The 16,699-nt window shown below is 37.5% G+C and overlaps 1 protein-coding gene across 14 annotated transcripts in view; it reads right to left on the bottom strand.

Annotated features, from left to right (window-relative positions):
* Positions 1 to 5,815: 5,815 nt before the first annotated feature.
* Positions 5,816 to 16,699, bottom strand: part of ATP2B1 (ATPase plasma membrane Ca2+ transporting 1) — a 135,605-nt gene continuing 124,721 nt past the window's right edge. For all 14 annotated transcript variants that reach the window (XM_081594148.1, XM_081594144.1, XM_081594138.1 and 11 more), the window contains one exon: positions 5,816 to 9,075. In XM_081594148.1, coding sequence (XP_081450274.1) covers positions 8,764 to 9,075 — 312 coding nt within the window. In that variant the 3' untranslated portion in view covers positions 5,816 to 8,763. The remainder of the gene's footprint in view (positions 9,076 to 16,699) is intronic.

The raw sequence follows: 16,699 nt of genomic DNA on the forward strand, positions 1-16,699 counted from the left end.
GGCTGCAGAGTAGGATCACCTGGGAAGTTTTTGAAACTCCTGAAACCCAGGCCCCAGCCTCTACCACAACGCCTGGGGAGTGGAAGCCAGATGTTTTAATGTTTCCTGGGTGACTCCACTGTACAACCAAATTTGGGAAATAGGTCTTAACCCCATGGCCCATTTTAGAAATAGTTATGACTAGGATTTAAAAAGCCTTTAAAACTAGGTTCCAAAACCATTAGTGGTGTTTAGCTAAATGATACCATAGTCTTTTAAAAAATTGAGTTGGTTTCTAGTACACTCATCTGATCTCCACCTCCAGATGTGCAAGAGGCAAGCAAACTGCTTCTTTTTAAAATGTAGAATGTTTATAGTGACTAAAAGCACAGAAAAAAGGAAATGGAAGCAAACACTACTACTTCTAGCAAGATGAATCTCCAGGGTACTCTTCACAAAGCCTTGGGTGTTTATAAACCAATTGAGATTTAAGGGCACTTTTCAACTCTGAGATTTTCTATTTAAGCCAAATTTATTGGGAGAGACAGGAATAGCTCTTCACAGGATTGTTTCTCTCACTATTGAGTCAATAGTACCATCTTGCATTGCCCTTTATAATTGTCAAAGTGCTTTCATGTCTCCAAGCCCATCTGAACATCCAGAGATTGGAAGAATCATAATGGTTACAATTCTGTTGAGGAAACTAAGGGCTGAAGGTATTCAAAGCTGGCACAAAGCAGAGTGGGACCAGACCCCAGGGCCGACTCCTATGGAAATGCTCTTCTGATATCACATCACCACTCCCTAAACCTCAGCGATCTTTAAGCCTCAACATCCTCTACTGGGGAGCTGATTTTTCCTCTAAGAAAACACTCTTCACTATTTCTCCCACATCTGAGATGTTGAGGTTCGGTGGCACAAGCACTATAGAGAGGTATAAAGTACAAAAGGGGCTAGGAACATGGAGCTTCAAGGAGGAATGCATACGAGAGGGGAGAGGAGACAGAGAATGTGTCCAGAGCATGAAGAGGGGGTGCGCGACAACCACGTGAGGCCAGAATTATCAAGGAGCAATTAAGGGGCATTTGAATTGTTTTTTAAAACCGGGTGTTTATTTTTTGAGGAGAGGAGGGGTGATGTGGGCAGAGTGGTAATTTAGAAAGATTTTGGGTTATGTGTTATGATGGACTGATGATGGGAGAGGAGAGGACAGGGATGTGGACCATACAGTTAAGAAACCTAAGTATATGGGCTTGAGGTAAAGAGGGAATAGATTAGGGCAATCAAGAAACTGAAAAAATACTTGAAAGCAAGGATGAAGTATCTGTCGCAAAACAGGAAATGTAGCTATTTCAATAAGACATTTACTTTTGGATCTGATGGCTGTGTGTAGGATGACAGAATACTTAATTGGGTGACCCCTAATTGGTTGAATGACTGGATTAAAAGGGCATTAATACCAACCTGGTAGTGGTTTTGAAAAATAAGGTGAAGGGTTGTTGGCAGATCTGTCTTATGTCTTTTAGTTTTGGGGAGAAACTGGTTTCCATAAAGGAGTAGAAAGAAAGCTAATCACTCTCCTGGGCAGCATTAAATTGAGAAGGGTCAAGGATAAAACTAGATATCAAAATAGGAGTCAAAATGAGATGAAGGACTAACACAACAGTTTACTATAAATAGATGTAAAATCTTGTTCTTTGCGACCCCAAGCCAGTAGGAGAAGTACAAGGTGAGGCAGATGTCTGCTGAAATGTGTGAATAAATACAGGATTGGTTGACAGTGAGAGGTAAAACGGAAAGGTATGTTCTAAAATGAGACAAACCACATCTTGAATCCTTGTCCTGAGAAAAATGTAAAAGGTTTGGAATACATACAAAGAAGAATGACCCTTTCTTAAGGGATTAAAGTCTGGTTTGAGCATCAGTGAGAAAAACCAGCAAATGAGTGTGAACTGTGATCACCAGCAAGACTGTGAGCATACGCTGAAGCTGAGGACAGGTATGAAGTCAGAGGTGGTTCAGGATTGTGCACCAAGGTGTGAAATGTCAAGGAGGCAAAGCTATCCTGGTCGATGACAGAGCAGGCGTGAGGCAGCCTATTGGGAGTGCCTTCAATAGGATGGAGCCAGGAAACTAGCTAAAAAAGACTGGGAGATGATGAAAGAATCAAGACTAGCCGTCACGCTTGGTATAAAAAATAAAATTAGCAGGTGGAGCTTTTACAAAGAAAAAAAAAAGAAAAAAAGGCTAGTTTGGAGAAGGTGCAACTATAATCTTAGAGACTGTAAAATGATTATATTCTATTTGTGACCATGTTTCTGAATAACACAGTAAAAACGTAGTACTGTAATTCATGTGGGAAAATCCATATAGACTAAAGCAAATGAGGAAAATATCTACGTTCTGTGAGTTGACTAAAAATGCCAGCCTTATGTCATCTGGATCAAGCATAAAGGTAAAACATATAAAGAAATAAGGGGTCCACAAGACTTCTGAAGCTTCTAAAATACTGCTTTGGGGCTACAAAAGCAGCATAAGCTAAGTTGGAATGGAAAGCATCCAAAAAAAGGAACGGCTTCCTAACTGGTTTTCTAACTTCAACCTCTCGCTCTGTTGAACAGCCAACGAGCCTCTCAAAGCTTGGACCTGTTGCTACCCTGCTCAGAAACCTCCACTGGCATCCCATCTCACTCAGCCTAAGAGCCAACATTCTTGCCAAGGCTTATAAGGCTAGGCAAGTCCTCGCGCTACACTTCTCAGGCTATAATCTACCACAGTCACACTGGTTCACTCCACTTGTTTTTCCTCAGCTACTAAGCACCAGCTACCAGAACCTTTCCTTGGAAGGTTCTTCCAGGCAACCATGAAGTTGGCTCCTTCACTTCCTTCAGGTCTCTGCTCACTGCCTCGTTTGAGAGGCTTCCCTGGCCATACGACATAACATAGCACCGTCCCCTATCACCTGACATAGGTCTTCCACCCATTACAATGCAGTCTCCAAGAGGAAGGACCCTGATTGGTTCTCCTGTCTACAATTGTATGAATCTCCCCTGACAGGTACCAAATATCTGTTGACCAAATGACTGGAGAGCAGGAGACGTTGATAAAGGGCAGGAAAGCAGTTGTTGGGAGGCAGGAAATAGGAGACAGATGCTAGAGTAGTGTTCTTAAGAAGTTGAGTCCCAGACTCCGGAAACACGGTGTGGTTTCACTGTCATACTCTCCTCCACACTTCAGATTAAGACCTATGTGCCATCCTAAATCTGTAACAGTGAGAAAGTGAAATATTTTAGATACTTACAGATTACCCTTCTTGGAGGATTTGAAGCCAACTGAGAGTAGGCTTATGGTTGAGAGTAGAATCCTAGATAAATCAGAAGCATCTACATTTGAAGTTCTAACCTCAGATAACACAACTCTCCCTGAGTTCACATTTAAAAATTTTTGCATTCGTCTCAAACTACTCACTAAGGTATGACTTATGCTAAATTTTTATGATTGCAAGAGCAGCCTTACAGAAAAAAAAAGTCTTAAAATTTTTTATCACCAGTAAGATAATGTTACCTTCAAGATTATAAAAATCAGCAAGTATCTCATTTTGACAGACTGGGAGGATGGCTATTCACAAACCATAAACAATGTTAATATAAAACGGTATTAAAACAGCTGTGAAATAATGAATAATGGGTGCAATTTGCTTATTTGAAAAACTATTGAAGTCTAATGTGCAATAGGGTTACTCCCTTAGGCTAAATATTAGAACATTAAAAATTTTCACCAAGGAAAATACAACTGGAGGACAGAGTAATTCTTCAAGAAATACACCCTATCCTTTAGTTTCATAAATTTCAAGACAAATGCTATTATCTCATCAGAGTGATCAATTTTCATTATACATTACTCAGGAAATAAAGCAACTGCTACTGAGTTTACCTTACATGAGGTCTGATTATAGGGAAAGGTTGGGTTATACACCTGAATCAGTGATTCTTTCCCTCAGTCTCTTCATAACCCAGGAAGGCTGTGAAAAATCTTGAAGACCAACTCTGATGCATTTGATATCAGAAAAGAAACAACAAAGAAACACTTAAAAGTTAAGGATTTTAGGCACTGGGCCTGGATTCAGGTTAACAAGATGTTAGCATTGCAGTAAAACCAACAGCTACCAGCCTGGGCTCTTGCGAAGATCTGTTTCGTGTCAATTCCAGCTCATCATGTGACCCAGAACAAGTTACTTAAAACTTGCTAAGCTTCAGTCTTTCCTTATGTAAAATGGCAGAAGTAACACAGGGTTACTACTTACATAGTCCACATAAACTGCTTAGCATATTGACAGATCAGGTACTCTATACATATTCACCTGTGATGTGACAAGATTCCTTTGAATAGTAAGCAAAGTATCAGTGTCTATATTTAATTACCTAAAACATAATTTGGAAGCTATGTGGTCCTTGTAATTTGGATTTAATTAAGACAATCTTAGGAACTTACTGCATTGAACCCCCCCCCCCACCCAGATTCATGTAATATTGACTTGGAAACTTGTTTCCCTAGGATATAGTGCGGGTTAGGAAAGTTGGGCCAAAGACTGATACTATATAAGCACATAGGCCTATTTCTTCTTTTAATTTCCTACTTTGGAACCATTAATGTTAACCAGTTTAATAATGACACTGAATTCAGAGAATACAGCTTAAACATGCCTGCTTAGTATATTCATCTGTAAGCAGAAGCATTTTTCTAATGAATAGGGAAAATGTTAAAGAAGTCGTTCTTAAGACAAAAAGTAGAGAAGTAAACTATCGAGAGTTTGAGACAAAACCACCTTACAAACTACTGAAGGATATTTCCTTTTGCACTGATGTACTGCTGAGAAGCACAACAATACAACCAAGACTCCTCTTCCAGCATGGAACATTCTTTACGGTATTTTTTAAATGCCTATTCTAACAGAAAAAAAATTTTCAAGGATCTTTCTAAGATTGCTTTTAGTTAGGTAGTATCATTACACTAATAAAATTTTTTGGTCTACAAGTGAATGTAACACTAACTGGAAAAGGTAAAAGTCAATGTGGGCTCTGGCCATTAGGGTCCTAGAGTGGCAGAGGTTAAAAGAAAGAAAGCAGCTGTAGTATAATAGGAGCTCCCTAAAGACACAGGCAAGAAAAAAATGTCAATAAACAAAAACTTATAGCAACTTTCCTTATTCGGTGAATTTTACAAAGTGATTTCATTCAAAATTCAATCCTAATACTTAGTACGCTTACAGAATCGAACTTGACAAAGTGGAAAACATCTCTACTCATAAATAGGGTACTCATATACTCATTAATTGAATAATATTTGCTAATGAAAAAGTATAATATTCATAACCATTCAAAGTTTTCTCAGTAGTTCAAAGTTGCTAATTTATGTTTAAAATTTATTATAAAAACCAGCAGAGGGCAAATTGATTAATTTTGTTACCATAAACTTCAGGTAATTGCTATTGACAAGTTTGGATTAGTTAATGAAAAAATCAGGTCTTACAGTTAATGTGAAAATCTCATCTTTTCTAAAACCAAAACTTTACTTTCCCCTGGACTGCAGAAATTAACTCTTGAGCTACGAAGATTGAAGATGGTGGGCACGAGAGAATGGACAATACACCCACGTTCATTCTAGGGGCAAGATCATGCATATTAGGACACTGATTCACTGTAACAGAACCATAGCATTTCAAGTACATTACAGAATTCTCATCAATTAGATTTTTAAAATTTCAAGTAGAAAAAAGTAATTTCAAAATATGATGTTCAGATTAACTTAAATATTCAAAAAGTTCAGTCAGTCCCCATTCAGAAACAGATAAACAGTATATTTATTAAATGAGTTAAGACAAATAAACTTTACAAATAGACAAATAATAAAAGGCTCAGTGGCTAAAATAGATGGTAAGCATCATTGAAAGAAATCAACACCATCACGGTATCTCAGTTGGCTTACACGTGTAAAAAGAAATTTTCAAAGAGCAATTTCACAGAAATGAAGCCAGTTTTTTTTTTTTTTCTTATAAACAAATTGCCATTTCTTGGTTCAAAACTGACATCTGTTATGAAAATTACCATATCACATATTTATAAGATGACAAGGAGTAACTCATCTTCAAAGTGCAAGTAAGTCTATTTACAACCACAAAAAAGGCAATGATGAGGAGAAAAAGATTTTTAAAAAATATACAAAGATTAAAAACATTTGGGATGCAAAATTAAACAATTTTTTGGTTAGAGGATAAAAGAGAAAAAGTGATTGAATTACAGATGCTGATTTCAGCTATACATACTATATAATGGGATCCAAGATCTTTAACAGCTTGCTTGCATTTTTTCCTACTTACATAATGCTCTGGAAATTTCTGGTAGAAATTACAGTGTCTCTCACTAAGCATGTCTTGCTACTACTTCATGGATGTCCTAAGACCCGTTTATGGATTAGAGTTGGTATAAAAAGCCATTGCCTTGAGTTGAAAAACGAATACTGTAAAAGCTCAATACAAACCCTCCAAAAGCACATGCACTTCTATATCTTTTGGTAATGACATTCATATTTAAGCATAACCAAAATAAAAAAGAAAACTGAAAACACTTCCCTTTTCTCTATTCCCTATGCCTTGTAGGCTCTCCAGTTGATAGGATAAATTTTTAGAGTTGAAAAGTGTTCTTCGAGATAGTCTAGTCCACCACCCTCATGTAGGAGAGATGATTTTCCCAAGGTCATGCAGCACATTAATAGCAAAACCCAGACTAGAAACCAGGTCTTGATTCCTAGCCTAGTATGCTTTCCAGCATATCATGCTACCTCTTTTTACAGTATGATTCACTCTAAATACCTGATGAGTAATGTACAATTACAAATGCTGACAGAGCCAATGTGTTTCTAAGTCTTGCAGAGGATAACTGCAAAGGATTGATGGAGAGAAAAAGATTCTCCCCTACCCACCAAAAATATCAAGCACCATCAACTAAATGTTTCTTTGCTGGGTCAGCATTTTCAGATGTTGTAGTAGTCCTCGTAAACTTTATGTCAGCCTGAGGATTGTATATCTGGTGAAATCTGGGCCCTAACACAGTGCCAGTTCCTAAATGGTAAAGACAGAGGCCAAAGGGAGAAGGCAGACAAAAGAAATAAAGAATCCAACTGGCTTAGAGACAGGCATTCCAGCATACGGTTAAGTAATACATCTAAATATATATTTTTAGGGCCTTTCCCACCTTTTCACATTATCATTTTAACTAATTTGTTATTTGGCCACTTAAGAATGAAAACAAATGTATCAGAGACAATGGCGGTCATTATTATTATTTTTTTAAACTCTGAGACTATTTTAGGCAAACTAAATAAACTCTATGAAGAACATGTCAAACTGCAATGATTTTCTTAATCTGGTTCTAACAGATTGCCACCAAGGAATTAAAGAGGGTACCTCATGGGGCTGTTACCATCTTGAAATTTATTCCAATTGCAGTTAAAGAGAACAGACCGATGCACCACATAGGCAGAATTGAGTAAAGAAGCTGAAAGTTCTTTTAAAAAAAATTGCTGTGTATTTATTTAATAAAAGGGCATATTTATTTATGTTTACAAACAAGTTTCAAAAACAAAAGGAAAACATGTATGCTTCTACTTATTAACCTTTTTCAAAATGCCAACAGCCCTCATGCTGTATGAAGGTTTCTAAGGATTTATTAGAAAAAAATAAAATCAATACAGTTCACTCACAGTTCACCAAGACATCACTGAACTAACATGTTTAGACAAAAACAAAAAGGACTAAAATTCTCTTGTAGTTTGATAGTTTGATTTAATTTGATTTGCCTGAAATAACAAAAGCATTTCAAGCATCTTTCATTATGTCGTTGATGTCCTGCATTAAACAATCTACTAAATTCTGAACAAAGGTTATTAGCAAGTTTTCAAAAATTTTAAAAATTAAACAGTTGTTTCAAAACCATTAAGTAGTAAATGTATTTAAGAAACTAATTAAGACAGATGCCATAACTTCATTAGAACACCACTGCTCATGTTTTTTTTGTTTTGTTTTTTCGTTGTTGTTTTTTTTTTAAACAAAGCATTAGTGTTATCTATTTGGCTATTAGTATTAGCAATTTATCTACAATATTTAACAAGGTAAATTGTAGGCAAAAATTTAGTACAGTTTCAATAGAAACACCCCCCCACCCTTTTTTTTCCTGAAAATACAGCAGTATTTGAAGGACTAATTTTATCTTTGCATCAGTTATAAGGAAGCGTCCCATCTATGAACAGGAACAAAAAAAGTATCTACAAACCTTGTAAACAGATCTGCATCATTTATAAACATAAATAATCCAAATTATTAACAGCCAACAGCAGAAATTAAAGCATCAATTCAATGATCCAGGGCTCTTTGCTTGCTTGCCCAGCTTTACTCCTCCCTCTCTCCCATTAAGGATTGAGATCAACTAAAACTTTGCTAATATACTGTTCAGGACCATTCTTAGGTTCTACTGATGATCCACAGGTCGACTTATGCTGAGTTACTGTTTATCTGTCAGTTCATTTCTCCCACCCCCCAAAAAGCACCCTCAGTCTGGCAGAAAGCTTTGCTTTTTTTTTTTTAAAAAAATAAATCTACATTCGTACAAGTGTGTCTTCTGTTGAAGTCCAGAGACAAGAATACCATCTTGTCCGTCACAATATGTGAAAAGACCCAGTTTCAATTTGTTTCTTTACAATGCAGCTAGTGTGTTAACATTCAGCTTACAATCAGAGTGATGTTTCCAAACTATGTAGTGGGCTTCCTGGGGATGAAGAGGTAGCAGACTTGTTCATTTCTATTGTAAGGTAAATCCCGCTGTCAACAGCATTGTTATTTTTGTTGGGAGAGGGTGGAGGACTGGAGTTACGTTTTGTAGGAGCATCATCTTCAGCATCAGTGTCATCAATAAGGGGAATATGAGGCTCTGAATCTTCTATCCTAAACTCAGGATGTGTCATAAAGTTGTGAATTGAACTTCTTGATTCCGGTTTTTCTAACCCTTCATATAAAGAACTACGAAATGCATTCACCACTCGAATCTGTAAATATCAGAAAACACAGAAACATATCAGTACGCTGTTACCTGAATTTAAAAATGGTTCAGTTATGAGTCTGAATCCACAAACAGCTAGGGATGAGTGAATCATATTTGCATGTAATGCAGTGGAACTTGCAATACACTGTAAAAAAATGAATATTTTAGTAGGACACTACAGAACAACAAAACCACATACTCTAAGAATTAAGGGGTATAGAATTCAAAGTAATACTAAGAATATCTCATTGTCACTGGCTAAGAATTTAATAGCCATTTTTTTTTTCCCCTAAGAAAACAAAATCAAAGAGAAAACAAACATAAAATTAACCATACACAAGCGTTAGCTGATTTTTTAAATAAAAGAAATATAATTTTTAAAAACAATTCAAATAAGTTTAACAAAGTCAAGCACAGAGGGTTACTACTCATCATGCTAGGAATTAGGGAGTCACCGACTATGAAAAAGCCAAGCAAATATAAGCTGAATGCCACAATGAACTAACATCTACCCCCACTACACCCTTAATTAAAAAAATAAAAATAAAGACAAAACCCAAATAAATATCTATGAAATGCCATTAAACAGCTATAAATATTTGAGTATATGCCATTTGTCTATAAAGTGTTAGTATTTTTCTCTATAATAAGAAAACTTAAGTAACTTTATGTACTACACTCCACTGGAAAGAACAGATTTAAAATAAAACAAAAAACTTTCTGAGGTTCTTCTGTGAAAAATGTCCCAAGGAGAAGACACCAAGTGTTCTAGCATTTTCACCCTTAAACATACAGCCCAACAATTCATCTTCCTTCTCAGAATTCTGCTATATGGAATAAAAGAGGTCAATGAGTAATCAACTCAAATACATTACTGCACATACAGACTCGGGGTCTCATTAATCCAGTATCATAAAGACTTAAAAAAAAAAAAAAGACAAAATCCAAATAATTGGATTATTATTATTTGTTATAAATGTCAGTTATCCAGATATAACTGACATTGACATTTCAGGAAAAAAGATCACTAAAGTCATAAGTCACCAAAATCACTTCATAAAACAATGGTATTCAAAAAATAAATTTCTTCACAGGGATATTTCAATCTATTTTTAAAACATGTAACAATTTATGCCCTCTTTTTTACTGTATATATTTAAGGCATACAAGACTATTTGATATACATCTACAACATGAAATAGTCACTGCTACTGCTGCTGCTAAGTCGCTTCAGTTGTGTCCGACTCTGTGCGACCCCGTGCGACCCCATAGACGGCAGCCCACCAGGCTCTGCCGTCCCTAGGATTCTCCAGGCAAGAATACTGGAGTGGGGTGCCATTGCCTTCTCCGGAAATAGTCACTACAATCCAGTTAATTAACATATTCACTACCCCACATAGTTATTATCTGTGTGTGTTGAGAATACTTGAGGTTGGACTCTCCTAGCAAATTTCAAGTATACAGTACAGTATTGTTACCTAGTCACCCTGCTATACATCAGACTTCCAGACCTCATTCATCTTGCGTAACTCAAGCTTTGTACCCCTTGAACAATATTTTGCAAGTCCCCCTCCCCCTGGTAATCCCCATTCTACTCTACTTACATGCGTTTGACTATTTCAGAACCCCACTTCTGAGACTTTAACTAAAGGAACTGAAATCAAGATTTTGGAGCGATTCCTGCACTCCCATGTTCACTGCTGTCAGGGGCCAGCAGGCACGGAGAATACAAACTGGAGGACCAGCCAGCGTATCTGGTGGGTGATGAGCTGCTTAACATGACTCTGAAGTTGCTGCTTATTTGACTTGTTTGCTGGTATTGCTAATGGAGCTAGAGAAGCAGCTGAAGTCTCTCTTTCGTTCTAACCAGTCTGGGTAGAGGAAAGTAGTGAAGAATCACGGGGAAAATAAATCAATTTTTGAAACATGTTAAATTTGGGGGGCTACAGAACAACCAAAGTGAAAATATTCACAGTTCAGAAGAAAGTTATGGGTGTAAGTTAGAGATCTGGGAGTTTAGCAAAGCTCCAGGAGGGGTAGAATGTAAAAAGTAATAAGCAGGTGAGGGCAGCAAATGTATCTGTACATATAATTACACACACCTGTGACAGCTAAAATCAGATTCCTTTCCACTGAAGTTTTTCAATTTTTTTCCCTATCTGACAAAATTTATTATGTTATCCTAGAACATTGAAGCTTGAAAGGATATTTGAGATAGTTTATTTCAACCACTTAAAAATTATACAACTGAGCGACTGAAGACAGGTCTTCAGTCTGATGACAAGCTGCCTTGCCAGGTCACTCCAAATTAGTGCCAGAAAGTCTTAGAACTAAGGTTTCTGGACTCCCAACTCCTGGTTCTTTCTAGTCAATAAAAGAAGAGAATACATGGACATTAACTTTGTAACTAACTTTACTAGAACAAGGTACTTCCTAAGATTAAGGTCAGCACAGTACAAGAGAAGCTTAGAAATGCTCCAAAGCAATATAATTTTCAAAAAAACAGTTCTCATATTAGGCACACAAAATAACATCTAGGTTAACTAGGGGTCACTGAAACATATCTGTTTTACTTCCTACTCATTAAATAAGAACGCACCCGATCTAAGGCATGCCACTGAGCTAGTTATATTTGCTATCATCTCTATAACTTTCTATAGGTAAAATTCTCACAGTACAATAATAATTCTGAGTAATGAAAAAGCACAATTGCGTGCATTATATTGTAGGTAGATAGAAAATTATTTTAATACCACAAAGAAATCAGTTTAAGCAGAAACTGATTACCTATTTTTGACAATCCAACCCCTACTGTTTATTTAATCTAGTCTTTAAATGCTATTCTTTTAATAGCAATTAAGACCTACTATGTATGTACAACACTATTTAAGGAAAATTCAACAGTTCCTATGTCAAGAAAAATTTTTAAAGAATAAATTACTGAGAGGAAAAAATCCAAGGTATGAGGCACATATGGCAAACAATACACTGAAATGATTATTATAATCATAAAGTAATTTTAGGAAACTGAAAATGATTACTAAGGTAAGCACTACATTAAATCTAGCAAAGCTCATTCATTATTAGAGAAATGCACATCAAAACCACAATGAGGTACCATTTCACACCAGTCAGAATGGCTGCTATCTAAGAGTCTACAAGCAATAAATGCTGGAGAGGGTGTGGAGAAAAGGGAACCCTCTTACACTGTTGGTGGGAATGCAAACTAGTACAGCCACTATGGAGAACAGTGTGGAGATGCCTTAAAAAACTGGGAATAGAACTGCCATATGACCCAGCAATCCCACTGCTGGGCATACACACTGAGGAAACCAGAATTGAAAGAGATGCGTGTACCCCAATGTTCATCGCAGCACTGTTTACAATAGCCAGGACATGGAAGCAACCTAGATGTCCATCAGCAGATGAATGGATAAGGAAGCTGTGGTACATACACACAATGGAATATTACTCAGCCATAAAAAGAATACATTTGAATCAGTTCTACTGAGATGGATGAAACTGGAGCCCATTATACAGAGTGAAGTAAGTCAGAAAGAAAAACACCAATACAGTATACTAATGCATATATATGGAATTTGAAAGATGGCAACGATAACCCTATATGCGAGACAGAATAAGAGACACAGATGCATAGAACAGTCTTATGGACTCTGAGGGAGAAGGTGAGGGTGGGACGTTCTGGGAGAATAGCATTGAAACATGTATATTATCATATGTGAAACAGAGCACCGTTCCAGGTTTGATGCATGGGACAGATGCTCGGGGCTGGGGCAGTGGGATGACCCAGAGGGATGGGATGGGGAGGGAGGTGGGTGGGGGGTCCAGGAAGGGGAACACATGTAAACCCATGGCTGATTCATGTCAATGTATGGCAAAAACCACTACAATATTGTAAAGTAATTGGCCCCCAACTAAAATAAATAAATTTATTAAAAAAAAAAATCTAGCAAAGCAAGATCATGTATCATGCTAAACCACCCATTTTCTTAAATATAATCCTAACTTTTGATAGGAGAAAAGAACATTACTGACCAAAAACATGGTGCACAGGAAACAGTTCTATTTTACCTTCTACAGAAGACTGACTTTTTCTGAAATTTGTCATCATACTTTTACTATGTGCACCATAAATTAAAGAATTTCAATGGTAAAGTAAAAGATACTTTGTAACATCAAAGAAAATTCTAGGTTGCTTTTCAAAGTTGTGTCTTTATACATGGAATTTTCTCAAAATGAGATCTGTGTAGTAGTTAATGTTTCAATTATCTGGAATAAGGGATGGAAAATATTTTCTGTCAAGTGCCAGATAGTACCTACTGCATAGCACAGAGGACTATATTCAGTATCTTGTAATAACCTATAATGGAAAAGAATTTGAAAAAGAATGGATATATATGTATAACAATCACTCTGCTGTACCCTTGAAACACAACATTGTAAATTAACTATACTCCAATTTAAAAAAGAGGATAAAAAAAGCGTCAAAGAAGTTTGACATAGATATTTCTAAGATTATTCCCTACTAGGGCAGGAACCCAGTGATAAAATTCAACCTTCCATTAAATGTATTAACACCATTACCCTGGCTACTTGTGCCCAGCAACTCAGAGAATTCATACATAGTTGTGCATCAGAAACGAGTCTGCAGCAGGTGTGGGTGTGTAAGACTTAAAACAGAGCTTGTGATTGATTTGATATTTAATATACAGCCTGGGACACAATTACACAGAGAAATACAGTTAATATGGTACCACACCTAGTGAAAAAAGTTAACTATTTAAATTTTGCTGAAATAAAAATCAACAGAATATATACCACCTAGGGGATAAAACTTGTCAAAAGAAGTTTAACATAAAGCTAATTAAGAGGAAACAATCAAATTCAGAATGTAGGACACTTTATAATCTGCCTGGATTTTTAAAAAAGAAAATCAATGTTATGAAAAATAAACGTAGAGGAAATGGATGAGGTTAAAGGAGAGAAGAGTCATAACATACACTATCAAATGCCCTTTCTTGGATCCAGGATCAAAAATGCTGTAATATATGACATTTTGGGGGCAACTGTTATTTCCTTAGGTAATTTTCTCTGACTTCTCAGGGAGGGGTGAAGACCCTGTTGTAACACTGTTTCATCACCATATCAAATTCCTATCTCCTCATCTGCTTCTCTCCCTAGACAACAAAGTTGGGAGGTTCCAGAGCATGTGGTACGCCTTGCAGTGTTTATGACATACAACAAAGTGAACACTAAGTTGAGCTATTTCAAATCCTGAAAGATGATGCTGTGAAAGTGCTGCACTCGATATGCCAGCAAATTTGGAAAACTCAGCAGTGGCCATAGGACTGGAAAAGGTCAGTTTTCGTTCCAATTCCAAAGAAAGGCAATGCCAAAGAATGCTCAAACTACCACACAATTGCACTCATCTCACATGCTAGTAAAGTAATGCTCAAAATTCTCCAAGCCAGGCTTCAGCAATACGTGAACCGTGAACTTCCAGATGTTCAAGCTGGTTTTAGAAGAGCCAGAGGAACCAGAGATCAAATTGCCAATATCCACTGGATCATCGAAAAAGCAAGAGAGTTCCAGAAAAACATCTATTTCTGCTTTATTGACTATGCCAAAGCCTTTGACTGTGTGGATCACAATAAACTGTGGAAAATTCTGAAAGAGATGGGAATACCAGACCATCTGACCTGTCCCTTGAGAAACCTGTATGCAGGTCAGGAAGCAACAGTTAGAACTGGACATGGAACAACAGACTGCTTCCAAATAGGAAAAGGAGTACGTCAAGGCTGTATATTGTCACCCTGCTTATTTAACTTATATGCAGAGTACATCATGAGAAACGCTGGGCTGGAAGAAACACAAGCTGGAATCAAGATTGCCAGGAGAAATATCAATAACCTCAGATATGCAGATGACCCCACCCTTATGGCAGAAAGTGAAGACAAACTAGAGCCTCTTGATGAAAGTGAAAGAGGAGAGTGAAAAAGTTGGCTTAAAGCTCAACGTTCAGAAAACTAAGATCATGGCATCTGATCCCATCACCTCATGGGAAATAGATGGCAAAACAGTGGAAACAGTGTCAGACTTTATTTTTTTGGGTTCCAAAATCACTGCTGATGGTGATTGCAGCCATGAAATTAAAAGAAGCTTACTCCTTGGAAGGAAGGTTATGGCCAACCTAGACAGCATATTTAAAAGCAGAGACATTACTTTGCCAACAAAAGTCCGTCTAGTCAAGGCTATGGTTTTTCCAGTGGTCATGTATGGATGTGAGAGTTGGATGGTGAAGAAAGCTGAGCGCTGCAGAATTGATGCTTTTGAACTGTGGTGTTGGAGAAGACTCTTGAGAGTCCCTTGGACTGCAAGGAGATCCAATCAATCCATCCTAAAGATCAATCCTGGGTGTTCATTGGAAGGACTGATGTTGAAGCTGAAACTCCAATACTTTGGCCACCTTATGCGAAGAGTTGACTCATTGGAAAAGACCCTAATGCTGGGTAGGATTGGGGGCAGGAGGAGAAGGGGACGACAGAGGATGAGATGGTTGGATGGCATCACTGACTCGATGGACATGGGTTTGGGTAGACTCCAGGAGTTGGTGATGGACAGATAGGCCTGGCGTGATGCAGTTCATGGGGTCGCAAAGAGTCGGACATGAGTGAGCGACTGAACTGAACTGAACTGAACACTAAGAGCAGGAGGTGAAGGCGTGAGTGGTAACATACCCTCCAAAGCCAGGAATCATGTGAAATCCAGAAGAGGGAGGGATGCAAGTGACATCAGCCGTCCCAGACACAAGGCTGCCTATTCCACGCCATTCAGGTAGGTGGCACCATGGTAACTTCTAAGAGGAAGATTCCTATCTCTCCATGGTATATAAATATAACATCCTAATGTTAGTCACCCTAAAGATATAACATGTCTAAAGTTACAGGGTCAGTTTGTCTTTTCAGCACCTGGCTGCTCTTTGTTCTACATCATGCTGCCTCTGCTTATTGGCTATCGACACGTCGTTTAAACTCTGAGTCAGCTTTCACACCTGTAAAATGGGGATAGTTCCTATTCTGCCTGTTGTGCAACACTGTCAAAAATAACAAATGAAAATTACTTAAGCAAACAATGAATAGGTAGACTCTTGAGTGAACAGTCTTTTTTTTTTTAAACAGCATTGTTTTCTCCCTTAATTTATCCTCTCCCCAATTTCCCAATGGATGTGAGCTTGAGCCAACTCTGGAAGATGGTGAAGGACAGGGAATCCTGGTGTGCTGCAGTCCATAGGGTTGTAAAGAGTTGGACACAAGTGAGGGACTGAACAACAATGTTTCCCTAGATTCCTCTTTAGTCTTTCACTTGCTAAAGATCAAATCAAAAAGATACGTCACTGCCCAAATCAGGTATCTCCACCGAGTTGGAGGGTACGGATGAGGGGTGGGTGCATTTATATCTTTAATGTTTCCAATATACTGAGAATCCACCATGGAATCAACAAGCTAATTCAGAGTAAGGATGACAAAGATTATAAGGATGACAAAGGTTATAAGGTTATAAGACGTCTGGAGAGTTTACTAAAAATGCAACAATCTGTTGTATTTCTT

Source organism: Giraffa tippelskirchi, chromosome 4 (genome assembly GCF_054371585.1).
Source record: "Giraffa tippelskirchi isolate mGirTip1 chromosome 4, T2T-mGirTip1v1.2.pri, whole genome shotgun sequence".
NCBI classification, from domain to species: Eukaryota; Metazoa; Chordata; class Mammalia; order Artiodactyla; family Giraffidae; genus Giraffa; species Giraffa tippelskirchi.